At 38.7% G+C, this 16114-nt stretch overlaps 1 protein-coding gene across 2 annotated transcripts in view; it reads left to right on the top strand.

Moving 5' to 3' along the window:
• LOC114046204 (ras GTPase-activating protein 3) overlaps positions 1-16114 on the top strand; it is a 287029-nt gene that overhangs the window by 259718 nt on the left and 11197 nt on the right. The window contains exons 19-22 of one of the 2 annotated variants that reach the window (XM_027866455.1): positions 1304-1410; positions 3591-3673; positions 10669-10877; positions 14826-14929. In XM_027866455.1, the coding sequence (XP_027722256.1) occupies positions 1304-1410; positions 3591-3673; positions 10669-10877; positions 14826-14929 (503 nt within the window). Of the gene's footprint in view, positions 1-1303; positions 1423-3590; positions 3674-10668; positions 10878-14825; positions 14930-16114 lie in introns of both variants that reach the window. The other variant, XM_027866454.1, reaches the window with a different exon arrangement.

Genomic DNA, 16114 nt, shown 5'->3' with positions numbered 1-16114 from the left:
CATTGCAATTCTATGGAAGGATCAACTTCTTGGGGTGCCTAGGATACCCCTTCTGCTAACCCACACGTCCTCTTTTCCTTTAGCTTGTCTGGTCCAAGCTGTTAGAAGGGCATAGGATGATTCAGCCTTGCTTTGACTCCATTGGCAAACTAGAAACAAAGGGAGAGAATTGGAGATCTTCTGTTGCTACTGAATCTCTTTTCCATCCATTCCTTTCCTGACTTTATGGGGGAAAGGCCTCATTGTGCTTTCTGCTCAGGATTATGGGAGCCATATTAAGTCACGTGAAGAGGATGAACAATAGTGCCCCAAATCTCGTTGGCAGTCTTTTTACATGTAGTTTGTGAGCCTCATACTTGGAAAGTGGTTTGCTTTGAGTTGCTTTAAACACATTAAATGTTGCTTTCCAAAAATATACTTCTTCCTTGTACTAATACAAACAACTGCTTGGGTCATGGTGCTAATGCATAGTTTTTCCAGACGTTTTTCACTACCACACCAGAGTTGATAAATTCACTGTTGAAGATGCAAAGGAGGGATGAGGAGAGAGAGGGAAGGGTCAGGATTTGGGCTTGGAAGTTTTTAGTAAAAACCCACCATTGACTTTTGCCCCCCATCATTAATGTGTTTTTTAAATCACAGTGAACTTATTTTATTCAATCTAAATTTATGATAACATAGGCATAATATAAACAGATATGCGAAATGACTAACTGGTTGGTACCTTGGAAACTTAAATTCAATTTTTATCACTTTTTTTGCTGAAACAATGCACATCTAAAGACAAAATACAGCATAACTGGTAAAGAACTCCAGGTGTTCCCTTCCTCCCTCCCCAAACCCTTTGAATTAAAAGTGTTTGAGTTATTCAACATATTAAGTAGTTGGGTTTATAATTTTACTCCTTCCGATTGGCAAGTAAGCTAAGAAGTAGGTTGATTTTGCTGCTTAAAACATTTACTTTGAACTGCTGAATCAACACCCCATCATTAATTTTTGAAGTTAGAATTACATCATGGTAGTGCCCAAGCTTTTCAAATACAAATTAATATTTGAAATATCTAAATATTTTAATGATAATAGTTTAAAATAAAGTTGACTAAAAGTTAAAATTCAAAAACAGCTTGTAGATTCATATATAGGCATTGGCTAATTATTCTGAGTATGAAGAGAGAGTTACGTATACTTGGACTTTTAAGTTTTGTCATGGCAGGAAATATGACTGAAATGTGTCTAAAATGTGTTTATTTAAAAAAAAAAAACAAAAACCATGAATGTCACTAGCCTGTTATACTTATAATAGGTTCATGATCAAGAGGGCACAAGGAAGAAAACGCTTCGGGATGAAGAACTTCAAGAAGAGATGGTTCCGCCTCACAAATCATGAATTTACCTATCAGAAAAGCAAAGGTAACAAGAAAGGTTCGCTTCTCAATTGTTTTCTGACTTTTCAAAACCTTTCAAAAGCATCAAGTACAGTGCTTGTAAGAAAAATGAGAACTCAGAGGCCATGGGCAATTAGGACAGATTTTTTTCCTTTCTGAAGAGGAAAACCCTACAATGGCCTCCCCACATCCCCCAAAATGCTTAAGCTCCAGGGGAATGTAAAATGCCAGATTGAAAGGGAGAGGTTATAAGAACTTCTCACTTGAAAGTGACCCTGGGCAGCTCATAAAACCAACAGAGTGAGAATTATTAAGCAGCCACTTTGTATCCTGTTTCTTTGCTTCAGCTTCTTGACAATTAGGTAAAAACAATATCAGTTTTTCCTATCAATATGTCAATCAACAAGCACTTTTTTAAAACAAGCACTTATCAAGTGCCTATGATGTGGCATTGCAGTGGTATGTGTTAGGGATAGAGTAACAACAACAATAATAGCTAACATTATTTAGTACTTACTGTGTGCCAGGCAGTGTACTAAGCTCTTTACAATTATTACCTCATTTGATCCTAACCACTCTGGGAAGTAGGTGTCATTATTATCCTCTTTTTACAAAGTGAGGCAGACAAAGGTTAAGTGCCTTGCCCAGGGACACATGGCTACTAAGTGTCTAAGGATGCATCAGCCTCAGGTCTTCATGACTGCAGGCCCAGAGTTCTATCCACGGTGCCACCTCACTGCCCCCAAGACAGAAATGAGACCGTCCTTGCCCTCAAGAATCTATTACAATCTATTACTATGCTTTAGGTAATTCACTGATATGGGAGGTGAATGAAAACTAGACTAGGGTCAATAGACATTTCCTTATGCTATCTTTTTTCTCTAAAAACAGATGGGAGCAAAAGTGGCTATCTTTAGAAAGAATTTCAACCTCACAGCCATTTTTCTTCCCCTTTCTTCTGCATTCTAGAGGCCAGAGCTCTTATTTACCATGATTCTTTTTGCTTTTTGAAAATTTTTTTTTCCCTTTGTGCATCCTTAGGAATCTGAGTTAACCTCATCTTCTGCCTGGTCCTTTCCAGCTCTCCTCTTCTTCTCCACATTTTAATACAAGAAAAAATGTTGTAAATCCTTTCTTATTGCTTTAGGATTTTAAAAGTTTAACACACTCAAGGACATAAGCCTCAGGATTATACTTCAAATAGGAAAAATAGGTACTTAAATTTCCTTTTACAAACATTTATTGTGCTGTTGGAGTACTATATTGCTTTGCAGGGACACCATAAAAGTTCTTTTTTCAACAAAGATATGATATAACTGTTGTACAAAATTTGACAAATGCCAACATCAGGTGTGCATACTCACAAGAATGACATTTTTGTTCCATTGTACTAATTCAAGGTTAGATAGCAGAAAACTCATAGGGAATCTGTTAATAGGGACACAAAGAATTCCAAGCCCCTTAAAGACATCTTCCTGTGGGATTTTTTAAACTATATCTAATTACTTCCCCATTTTTGTCCCCCAAATAATTCTTCTCATCTTAGGTCAAAACAGACTTTGGCAGACTTCTAAGAAAGACTGAAATTGCCAACAAAGACAAGAGACAGCATGGAATACAGGATAGACAGTTGATTGGGCCTTAGATTCAGGAACACCTTGGGGTTCAAGCTCTGCCTATGACACATGCTGACTGTATGACGTTAGTGAGTCACTTAACCTATCAGTGTCCTCAAGCACCATTCTCTCTCTTTTAAAAAAAATTAATTGTTTTAAATATTTTTGGACTATTTTTCATAAGGAATGATCCCATGTCTAAATACTCTGTCAAAAATGTCATTACTAAATTATTTAGTAATTGGGAAATTACTTAGTAATGTTACTTAGAAATTATTTAGTAATGAAGAAAAAAGCTTTTCAAAGTTAAGTTTTATGAAAACAAAGGCAGAAAGATATACCTTCTACAGATTAGTTGCTGATCCATTTTGGCAGAATTCCCTACACCAACAAAATCACAAATCTGCTTCCTGCCGCCTCCCCCCACCAAAAAAAGAAAAGACTGAGTGGCTTAAAACCTTTTTTAACAGAACAAAATATGAATGGCGTCTTTAGAGAAGCCAATCCAGAAACATTCAATAAAATTAGTTGACAAAGTAAAATTCTGCCCTATTCATCAGCTTCTCATGTTTCTGTTGACTTCCATCAGGAGACCAGCCTCTCTATAGCATTCCTATTGAGAACATTCTGGCTGTGGAGAAATTAGAGGAGGAGTCCTTCAAAATGAAAAATGTAAGTGTTTCCTTTCAGATATTTTTGCCTTTTGTTAAGTGTCTATCCTGTTTTGTTTTAGCTCCTATTCTTTCTTCCTTCACTCCCTAAAAACCTACCCACCATCTTTGCTCCCTGCATTGGGTTCTCCTAGTTATTCATATTCTTGAGGAACTCTGGGAAGGGCTAGGTTAGTCTTCAGTCCAACAGCCCTCAAGAGCAGCTTAAATTTCTCCTTGGCTGGGATGACTACAATAGAGTTCATGGAAGCCTGCCCAGGAAGTGGTTTCAGAACTGAACTGGCATCATTCCAACAGTTTCCAAGAGTGGTCCTAACTTTACATTGACTTGAAGAAATCTAGCTCTTTCGGAACATCACCTGGTGGCCATATAATAGTTCTCAGAAATGTTTAAAATGCATAAAAACATCAAAACCAGAGAGTGTTACACCCAGTCTCTGAAATGATACAGTAATATTTGTCCATGAATAAGAAAGAGTGCAATATGGGCAGCTCCCAGCCCTATGAGTGACAGGCTTTTTCTCAGTTATATTTAAGCTTGTTTAAAATTAGGCAATTGAAAGAAGATCATATGACTAAATGGAAAAAGCCTATTTATAAATGACTCTGTAACACTTCATTTAGTTTTTATTGACTATTTAAAATGTTTAAAACAACTAAGATGTTTTTCCGTCTGTGGCTAGATGTATCAATGTCTGTGAAGTAGACTTGGATTGTTGCCCTCCCTGAGATGCCTAATAACTGGTCTATATAACTGTCACATCATGTTTTGCATGCTTAGAATTCAAGCTGGTCGGTGAACAACTTTCCTCCTCTCAAGAAGATTACCATGTAGTTAGAAGAAACCAGAGAGATAAACAGGCAATGAAAAATCATAGTTTCTGATTCTCGGTTACCCCAGCCACTACTTGGCTACTCAGGGCTTCCTTTGAAAAAAACAAAACAAGATGAGGCAGGAAGATTTAGCTCTCAGGTATTCAGGGACTGATTCTCCACTTATTACATTTTCCAGGTCCCATCACCCTCCTCTTCTTTCTACCTGCTGTCCATATTTGGGGCCATTCTTCTGCTGCCTAGCACTCTTCTCCATCAGGTTACCAAATGTTACCTGTTAGCAGCCCTGGTAAAATACTTGATTATGGAAATAAGTGAGATTATTAAACTCTACAGAGCATCCAAAATTTATTTTGCTCGACTACGCGTGTATGTAACCAGGGTTTTGTTTTTTCCTTTCTCAGTTGGGGTAAAGGGAAGCAGAGAGGAAGAGAAGGCAGACTTTTGCTGATTGAAAAAAAGAAATAATAATAAAATGGTGAAAAAAAGAAATAATAATAAAATGTATCCGCAGGAGGGCAGCTAAGTGAGTGCTGGGCCTGAAGTCAGGAAGACTCATTTTCCTGAGTTCAATTCTGGCCTCAGATATTTACTAGCTGTGTGACCCTGGGCAAGTCACTTAACCCTGTTTAACTGAGGCCTTATCTGTAAGTTGGAGAAGGAAATGGCAAACTACTCCAGCATCTTTGCCAAGAAAACCTCAAATGGGGTCACACAGAGGCAGACGTGACTGAAATGGCTGAACAAAAACACCCACAGGAAGATGACTATGATACATGAATATCAGTTGAAGGCAGGCATCATGGTACAGTGGAAAGAGCACAGGATCTGGAGTGAGAGGATCTGAGTTCAGATCTTTCCTCTCACTACCTATGGGACCTGGAAGAAATCACTTCACCTTTCTTGGCCTCCATTTCAGGTCAAGTCAACAAGCAGTTGTTAAGCTAACGTGCTCGAGGGCAAGGACTATCTTTTGCCTTTTTTCGTGTTCTTTGCACGTAGTTGTTGTCCACTAATTCAGTCCTGTCTGATTCTTTGTGATGGTAGGCCATAGGACACCAATACTGTCCACAGGATTTTCTTGGCAGAGATGCTGGAGTGGTTTTGCCATTTCCTTCTCGGTACATTAAGGCAAACAGAGGTTAAGTGACTTGCCCAAGGACATACAGCTAGTAAGTGTCCGAGGTCACATTTGAACTCGGGTCTTCCTGACTCTAGGCCAGTGCTCTATCCACTGAGCCATCTATTTCTTGGCACATAATAGATATGTAATAATTCTTTATTGATCAGTTGATTGAAATTGTCAAATTTGATGGCCTATAAGATCTATTCATCTCTAAACCAATGATCTTATGAAGTGGGGATGTTTAGCCAGGAAGGAAATAGAAGGACTTAGGGGAACAAGAAAGTTATGTCTTGTGATAAAGAAATTAGACTGCTTTTGCTTGTCCCAACTGAGCAGAGTGAGAAACAGCATCAGATCTCTCTCTGCAGGGAGGAAGGTTTAGGTTCAATGAATGAAAAAATTTCCCAACAATTAGAGTTGTCCAAAGTGGAATGGGCTGCCTTGGGATGTAATGGGTGACCCTCACCAGAGGTCATCGAACAAAGAGATTGATAATTACTTGTTGAGGTTTTTGTGGAAGGAAATCTTGAGAAATGGATTGAAATAGATGATCTCTACGGTTGCTATCACTGGAATTCTTAGTCTAGAAGGAAGTCTTATTTATCTGTGGGTGTTATGTATCCACGCCTTGCCTACCTTTATTACCATAGGTGATTGAGTGTTGGTAATATGTTTAATTTGCACACCTGGTCTTGTGTTTTTTTTTTAAAAAAATCCCACAAAATCTCGCTGGCCACATGTGGCAGCCACACCCGTGTAACTGTTTTCACCGTCTTGGCACCCTGATGTCAAATCTCCTGCCGTCCTCATAATTCCTTGGAGCAGACTCTGGGTTAGACTCCACCCTGGCATGCCCTTTGGGGGATACAGCCATGTTTGGACTTTTTATGAGTAGGAACACTGGAGGGGGAGGGAGACAGATTTATTCTTATGCTTGTATTTATTTTTTAAATTAAAAAAAATCCTGGTTTTTGCTCAAAGAGCAACTGTTGTGTCTGGTATGTTGAGAATGGAAATGTCTTACAAACATTGGAATTGCTTGGCTTAGCTAGTGGGCTCTTGGGTTAACAGGTGCTAAGTTTCAGGCTGCTCTGATTCTCATCTCAAGGCTACATAACCCAAGCAAATGTGTTCTTTTGGTTTTATATTCAGTATTCAACCCCTGAGAATAGGGAAGGTTGTAGAACCAACTGTCTTAAATTCTAAATATATAAAACCTTATAAGATAGGTTAATCTTGGACCAATGATCTTGAAGTCTCTTGTTTGGTTCACTTGTTTGGTGTATGAAAACCAAAGACAGTTATTTTTTAGTGATTGTGAAGCTGGCCAGAGAAATGTGTTAGTCTACACTGCTACAGTGGTGTTTCACTAACATTAATCAATGCATGGAGTATTTACTATGTGCCTAGGATGTAGTCAGCACTATATGGAATATAAAAGAAGTACAAGGAGTAGATAAGTGGCACAGTGCACAGAGCACCAGTCCTGAAGACAGGAGGACCATCTTTTTGAGTTCAAATCTGGCCTCAGACGCTTACTAGCTGGGTGACCCTGGTACCTTTGTGGTGTGAGTGCTTGCTGAGTTCTTTTCAGGGCTGCTCATCTACCTTTGGTGTCTACTTTCCCCCATCTCTTGTCTGTGACTCCATGAAGCAGCCACACCCTGATAAAACTGTCTCAGCATACAGGCAAAGGTAGGTTGAAGGTAAATGAATGCAACACTTCGGTGAGTTGTGGGGGTGTCTGCCCTAAGCATGTGAAGACTTCTCCTGGTGAAATGAGCACATGAGCACAATTTGCTCCAACGGCCGTGAAGGTGTCTGGAGCAAGTGCTGTGGAGCACTTAGAGTTTGGTCAGACATCAAAGGCACCAAGGTCATCCACAGCATCTAGGGCCATCTCCAGTCATCTTGGCTTTTGTCCTGCCATTGGACTTTGATGACTCTGGAAGAGGGAGTGAGGCTGATGACTGGGCAACTCTGCCTCACTTAAATCCAATTCATGCACAAGTCAAGACATCCCCCATCATCCATTGTTTTACCCCAACATCAGGATGTCATCAGTCCTCTTCAAAAATGAAGGATGAACGACAACCCTAATAATAACAACTTACGTTTTTATAATACTTTAAGATCTACAAAGCGTTTTCTTCACAACCACCCTATGAGGTAGATAGGATGCCTATTTCTATCTATTCTATAATGCCATATGCCGCCATCATCATTGTTTAACCTCGTGTAACTCACTATCACCACTGACTCAAAAGGCAGTCATACTTTTAACTCTTTCTTAGCTTTGTTTCTTATCACCTCATAAGACTCAGCATATCTCGCTCAAGTATTTCAAATGTGACTCCATAAATTGGGGGGATGGGGTAGGATTTAACTCATGCTAGATACAAGACTATACAGGGATGGGAGGGGAGGGCATAATAATGCTGTTGTAGTTTCAGTTTTAGGAAATTGAAATTTTCATATCACTACCCCCAAAGATTTGGATTTTTTTTTTTTTTTTTTGGTTTTGTTTTCATCATCATTCTCAAGGGTGGTGCAGGCTGTGTTTTTGTCTTTAACTGTTCAGGGTGATTCTCTTAACCAATGCTGTGATTCAGAACAAGGCTCTCTGCCGAAGAAAAGATAAACATAGGCAAGAGATGACTCATGCATGCCACTGCTGGCCTCTGGTTCTCTTGGAATAGCAGTGAGGGAGTACTTAGAGAAGGTTGCATTCTTCCTCTGCCCCAAGACTGAGAAATGGAGACATGCCACAGGTCTGCAGTATGTTAAGACTTCTCTCCTGAGATTGAGAGAATGCTGAAGTGAATCCAGAAACCACCTGTGGGTCCTAGGTTCATTACGTCAGGCCCTCATTTTAGGTGTCAAATAATTCCCAGATTTTAGCATCCACTCAGAGAGAGAGAGAGAGAGAGAGAGAGAGAGAGAGAGTGTGTGTGTGTGTGTGTGTGTGTGTCCTGCTGCTTCTTCCAAAGAACACTTCTCTCATCTTCTGAGTCTGTTTAGCTCCAGGACTAATCTTCTGCCTAAAGGAAGGACCTTATCCCAGAAACCCAACTCTCATTTAAAATAAGAATAAAAAGAAAAGGCTCAGTTTCTTATAACCATCTTTATTTTTAGGGGGCAAACTCAGAATGCTCATGGGAGGAGAGTTAAGTGGTATCTCAGAGGCTTTTCAGATGAAGAAACCTGAGACTTAGAGGGAGGAAATGACTTGCCCGTGTTGGCCCAGTGAGTCATTTGGCAGCGCTCAAAATAGATCCTAGGTTTCCCCTGTTTTCCCAGACTAATTAATTTTCCCATAAACCTGCTGTCTTCTATCTATTCTATCCATCCTCGTCTAAAAGGGGAATCGTTTCTGACACATGACACATTCTAAGGATAGTATATAAATGTAAAGTTGTCATTTTATTGTTACTAATCAGGTAGTTTGATATTATCTTCATTTTAGAGGTGAAGAAGCAGAAATAGTACCTACCCTCAAGGAGATTATATTCTAGAGGCAGCTAGGTAGTACAGTAGCTAAAGGGCTGGGCCTAGAGTCAGGAAGATCTGAGTTCAAAACTGCCCTCAGACACTAGCTGTGTGACCGAGGGCAAGTCACTTAACCTCTGCCTGCCTCACTTTCCCCATCTGTAAAATGGAATAAATAATAATAGCATCAAAGTCCCAGCATTATTGTGAGGATAAAAGTGAAATAACACTTGCAAAACTCTTTGCAAAACTTAAAAGCCCTGGGACAGCTAGGTGGCACAGCAGATAGAGCTTTGTCCTTGGAGTCAGGAGGATCTGAGTTCAAATACGGCCTCAGACACATAACACTTACTAGCTGTGTGACCCTGGGCAAGTCACTTAACCCCATTGCCTAACAAAAACCAAAAACAAACAAACAAATAAAAACAAAAAAAACCAAAAATCTTAAAACACTATATAAATAGTAGATTGGCTACTAACGGGAGAGTAACAGCTGAATGATACTGTTCTGCCTGCTACTGTGACCTCTCTTTAGTGATAAGAACATAGAAACAATAGTAGATTTGAAGGTCAGGGAATTAATTATGTGACTGATCAAGTTTCTGCTTCATCATCTCTTAAAATGAAGATAATTATATCAAACTACATTATAATTATTATTGCTGCTACTCCTCTGGTTCAGTAGCACTTTAGGTTCTAAATGTTTTATATACATGATCACCTTTAATGCTACAGGTATTATTGTCTCCATTTTACAGATAAGAAAACTGACACTGAAAGAAGTTAACTAACCCATGATCATGATTTCTAGTGTCTTTTTTTCTTTAACATCTCAATTTATTATTTAATTATTTTTAAGCATTTTTTTCTTTTAAAATTTTGACTTCCAAATTCTCTTTCTCCTTCCCTCCTACCCCTCTTCTACCCACTGAGAAGGCATTTGAAATGCAAAACATATTTTCAAATTAGTCATATTTCAAAAAAAGAGCAAAATAAATAAAGTGAGAAAATTATACTTTAATTTTATTGCTAGTGTTTTAAGACAGGATTTGAACCCATACCTTTCCAACTCCAAGCCCAGCACTATCTACTATGCTGCTATGTATCTAATAAACTTGAAAGTGTAATAATAAAGGTGACCATTTGAATCTGTAAAAAAAAGTTCATTTTCATTGCTTAGAGTTTTCTTCTTTTCTTTTCTCTGGTTCTGCCTGGTTTTCCATGACTCCTTTAGTAACATGTCCTCTTGCATCCTTTATATTTATTTTTTTTATTTTTTTGGAAGCATTTTTTAATATTTAGTTTTAATTTTATTTTTTCTCATTTACATGTAAACAAAATTTTTTAACATTTAAAAAAATTTTTTTTGGAGTTCCATATTCTCCCCCTACCTTCCTTCCTTCCCTTCCTCCCCCCCCCTTAAGAAGGCATACAATTTGATATAGATTATACATGTGCAGTCATGTAAAAACATTCCCATGTTAGCCATGTTTCAAAAGAAAATGCAAACCAAAAACAAAAAATAAAATATCCTTGCATCTTTTTAGATGTTCCAGGTCATCCAGCCGGAGCGAGCATTGTATATCCAGGCCAACAACTGTGTGGAGGCCAAGGACTGGATTGACATCCTCACCAAAGTCAGCCAGTGTAACAAAAAGCGCCTCACCGTCTACCACCCCTCAGCCTACCTGAACGGTCACTGGCTCTGCTGCAAGGCCACGTGTGACACCACTCCTGGCTGCACACCCTGTACAGGGTAAGGGGGCGGGCTGCTCACTGTTCTGAGGTTAGGAGAGAGGTCTGAGACCATCTTGGGGCCTGCAGCATTTGTGGCAGCCCTTTCCACCTTGACTGGGGAAGCCATTCATTGTCTTTCCTTCATGCTGGTCTGCAAGAACACAAGCATCTACTTGCAGAGGCGTGTAACAGCTCATGAAAAGAAGGGATGCTAAAAACTTACAAAAATAATTTAAAAGTATAGCTATTTAAATTTTTTTATGTTTTTGTCAATTTTGAATAATAAATTTTTAATTTTAATTTTCACAACATGGGGCTTCCTATCATGACGTGTGAAAGTTTCTGGATGACCCTTTCTCAGACTAGTAGATCCAGAGGAAGTAGAAGGGCAAAAGAATAGGCATTTTTATAGCAACTACTTTGTGCCGGGCACTATGCTAAGTACTTTACCAGTGTTATCACATTTGATCCTTACAACCACCCTGCGAGGTAGGTGCTATTATCATCTCTATTTTAGAGATAAGGAAACTGAGGCAGACATGTAAAAAGAGCAAAATAAAGTGAGAAAATTTATTGTTATTAATCAGGTGGTTTGATATTATCTTCATTTTAGAGATGAAGAAGCAGAAATAGTACCTGCCCTCAAGGAGATTATATTCTAGAGGCAGCTAGGTAGTACAGCAGCTAAAGTGCTGGACCTAGAGTCAGGAAGATCTGAGTTCAAATCTGCCCTCAGACACTAGCTGTGTGACCCAGGGCAAGTCACTTAACCGCTGCTTGCCTCACTTTTCCCATCTGTAAAATGGAATAAATAATAATAGCATCAGGGTCACATAGCTAGTAAAAAAACAACAACAATAACAGAAACTAGTAAGTGTCTGAGATTGCGTTTAAACTTAGCTCTCCCTGATGCTAAACCCAGCATTCTATCCATTGTACTATTAAGCTATGGTAGAAGACACCAGAGGCTCTGGATTCACAGGACCTCCTGGTTCTATATTTATTATGCCACCTAGCTGCATCAGTTAGTAAAGGGAGGCCTCTTGTTTGGCCATGTCAGTCTCCTGATCTATCTCCACTGGACCTTTTCTTGTTGGGGACACATTGAAACTGTTGTGATGCATCAAAACCTCATTCTTCATCTCTGGTGCTAGAAGAAAAATGCTTTGAAAACTCTACTGCCCTATATAAATGTCCATTATGATGATGATGATGATGATGATGATGGTGATGATGACATCTGTATCTCTATATCTTGCTCAGTCTGACTGCTTGCTCGATTCTTCCATCTGGATGTCCTAGCGGTACCTCAAACTCAACCTGTTTAAAACTGAACATATCTTTTTCTCCTCCAAACTTCTCTCTGTCTATGGAGAACACCATCATCCTTCTAGGCACCCCAGGTTCATAACCTTGGACTCCTCCTTGGCTCTTCCCTCTGTCTCACTCCCCCCCCCCAATATACAATCAGGGGCCAAATCCTGTTAATACAACCTTCCTGTATTTATTCCATCTTTTCCTTCTATAGTCACATTTCCCCCTTCAAATCTTTCTCCTCCTTCTTGTCCTTTCTTACCTTTGCAACCTTTCCAGTACTAACTTTCCCTCCTTCTGTAATGAAAATGATCTTTGCCCACTCAGATTTTTTATAGTGTTTTATCTAGACCCTTCCCTTTCCTCTTTCCAATTTTTCCTTCTATCACTCTTATTTGCATACCTGTCTTATCCCGCATCAGATTATAACCTCTTTGAATATAAGGACTGTGTTGATCTCCACCACTGCATCCCTAGAACCTAGCCCAGTGCATTGTACATAGTAAGAATTCAATAAATACTTGTTGAATTAATGAATTTGGGAGACAATTAAAAAAAAAAAAACCTCATTCTTTGGATAAGCTTAAGGCAAAGATTACAAAAGCAGCTGATAAGAGTTTTTATGGAGTTCAAAAATTGACCAGGCTATGGATAACAAGATCACAATTATTTTGAATGTTAATAAAAAAGCATATAAATAGTTTAAAACTTTAAGTAACCTTCCAGATGTTGTTTTTAAAAGTTGTTGTTTTTAGCATTTATACTTCTGAAATTATTAAAGCTTAAACTGCATTAAGACTTTCGGGACACTACATTAAGGGAGGGAAGTACTTGGGGTTTGAAGTTGGTTGGGATGGTTTATGTATGTTTGTATTTTTAAAAATGTAACTCCGTAATGAGTTTTAATGGCCCTGTATATAAACTTGGGGTTTTTGCTTTATAACGAAATTCAACAGACATTAGGCTTTCATTGGAAGCAGTACTAAGGTTAGATATGTCATGGTCCAATGAGGGTCCCAACCCTTAGGGAGCTTATAGTTTAGTAAAGAGGCATCTATGACACACAAATAACTTTAATGGAGACTAGATAAGATAGCTAGCTAGAGCATTTATTAAATGCTTATTAGGTGCTAGCCACTGGGCTAAGCCCTGGGGATACAAATACAAACAACCAATATAGTACCTGCCCTCAAGGTACTTATATTCTGCTGGGGGAGGACAATAGGGGATCTGGAAAGCCTGGGGTTGCAGGGAAGGGTACCTGTGAGGGACCAGTGATCTGAAAGGCAAAAAAGAAGCTAGGTGACATACTTTATTTAAAAAGTCATCCCCAGCAGAGACAGTTGTCATGGAAGAGACAACATTTGGGTTGAATGGGAGAATGAATTTGAGAGAATGTATAGAATTTAAATAAAGCCAAAAGAGAGAAAGAGGACATTGTAAACATTGGGAGAAGCAACAACAAAGGCAGGAGGTGGGGAAATTCAGGGCATATTTGGGGAGCAGAGTTTGGTTCAGGAAATTGTGGGGATTAGCATGAGATAAGGGACAAGTAAGAATTATCAAGGAGGGCGAGATGTAGAGGGCTCTGATAGAAAAAGTTTGAATTACTACAGTTTTAACACTAAAGATCAGTACAAATTAACTTGAAGATTGTAAAAAAATACACACACCCACTCATACACACACACACACACACACACACACACACACACACCACATATGTTCTTAGAATTGAGAAAGTCATTTTGAGGTCTTCCATACATGGAACTATATATTCCAGTCCAGGCCCTGAGTCATAAATCCCCTCTACAAATCATTTAGCCTTGGCTTAGACTCTTCCAATGACCTTGGGAGACTTTCCCTCATTAAGACAATCCATTCCATTTTTGAGTCATTCTAATTGTTTAAGGAAATTCTTCCTTTCGTTGAGCTTAAACCTGAATTTCTCTGACTTCCACATATTGTTCCTAGTTATGCCCTCTGGAGACACATCTCATGATAATTTTTACACCTGAAAGATCTTCAAGGATTTGAAGACATTTCTCATTCTCTCTCTCCTCTCTCTCTCTCTCACTTGTTCTTTCTCTCTCGCTCTCTTCCCCCAGCAGCCTTCTCCAGGCTAAACCTCTTACCACCCTAGTCACCCTCTTCTGTATGTCCTCCACTGTATCAATGTCTCTGTAAATCTCGGCACTGTAGCACCCAGAATGGTTCAAAGTATGGCAGATATGGTCTGAACTGCATAGAATAACTGATCTAATCCTAGCACTGGATTCTAGATCTTGAAGCATCATAAGATTTCATTAGCTTGTTTTTGGTTGCCACGTCACATCCTTGACTTACACTAATCTTTGTCTCAACTGCAAATTTCTAGGTCTTTTTCACTTGAATTAATACATGGACACATCTCCCCAATGTACATATATATGTGTGTGCCTGCATCCACACTCCTTGTCCTCCCCCATACATGTGTTTTTAACCTTGTTTAAAGGTTATTTGTTATTTATTTTTTCGTCCTAGAAAGCCAGTGGTCCCAGTAGTTTCAAACCCACTCATATTCTTTGGGTAGTAATTTGGGAAGCATCAAAATATTGATAGTAGTGTTGCTTTGAAAAAACGCACATAAACTTATTTTTTATTTTTTTTATAGTGGCCTTCCAGCAAACATACAGCTCGATATTGATGGGGACCGAGAGACGGAGCGGATCTACTCGCTCTTCAACTTGTACATGAGTAAATTGGAGAAGATGCAAGGTAAGCAAAGAATGCTTATATTATCCCAACAATTGTAACACACTCAAAACAGCAAAAGTATCTTTATGGAGGAACAAATCTAATACAACACATAATATGGGAGTAATCTTCTAGAAATCTGTCATGTCCTAGTGTGAGAGAAAGTGAGATTCTCTTCCTGAAGCAGCTGAGGGTTTGTTTGTATGTAGACTCATGATGCAAATACTTCTGTTTATGGCTCTGTTGTAAAGAAACTCTTTCTAAGTTAGGCAAAGATTTTAAAAGTGACTTTTTCAACCACAGAATTTCTAAATAATATGAGGATAAGGCAGAACTTGCTTTCTCTGAGCTATGTAATAATTTATGTCCTAAATATCCCTTCACAGTACTCTAAACAACCGTGTGTGAATTAAGGGCAGTGTTTTTGGTTTACTTGAAAGTGTATATTGTGTGTGTGTGTATGTAATATGTATTAATTCATTTATTTATTTGTGTTTATTTATTGATGAGCTGCACCAGTGTGCAGAACATGAACATTCCAAAACACTTTCTTTATAAGCTCTGCGGAAACATCACCAATTTGAAATGCCTTATAAAGGTGAAAAAAACAGAATCCAGACTGAGAAAAGATGACCTCATAAATGTTCAGTTTGGTGGATGTAATTAATAGAAGAAGCAGAGATAAAGGATCCCCTTCATCTGTCTAATAAACTGATCTTTTGCTGCCTTGTGATCTGTTCCATGTCAGATCTGTGGTGGGGAAAGCAGCATGACAGAGGAATCTTAGGTACCACTTGAAATGAGAAGCTAGCCTTCAAACAAGACTGCTGCTGCTGCTTTTTCTGTTTTTTTTTTCTTTTGATAGAAGACAGCCATGCAAAGCATGTACTTAAACCTGAAAAATACTTTAATCCTGATTTGGCAACCATTTCTTTGCACATCTGTAATTGCCCTAGTCCCCACCCAATGGGGCATCCTTTGTGACTCATCTTGGCATGTTCACACATACAGAGTTGAGAGAGAGAGAAAAACAGGTTTATTTTTCTTTTGATTTCCGTTTTTTTTTGTTTTTTTTTTTTTTTAAAGGTAGGGTAGTAGTGGTGGGGAGAATGAGGGAGAGCATAATCTGGCTTCAACAACAAAGGACATGCTGTAATTTAAAAGCATCCTATATGACTTTGAAATGGTAAAAAAATAAATAAAATT

Source organism: Vombatus ursinus, unplaced genomic scaffold, assembly GCF_900497805.2.
Source record: "Vombatus ursinus unplaced genomic scaffold, bare-nosed wombat genome assembly UNPS02014781.1, whole genome shotgun sequence".
NCBI classification, from domain to species: Eukaryota; Metazoa; Chordata; class Mammalia; order Diprotodontia; family Vombatidae; genus Vombatus; species Vombatus ursinus.
Note: the sequence above shows the minus strand (reverse complement) of the source record. Positions and strands in the feature narration are given on the sequence as shown.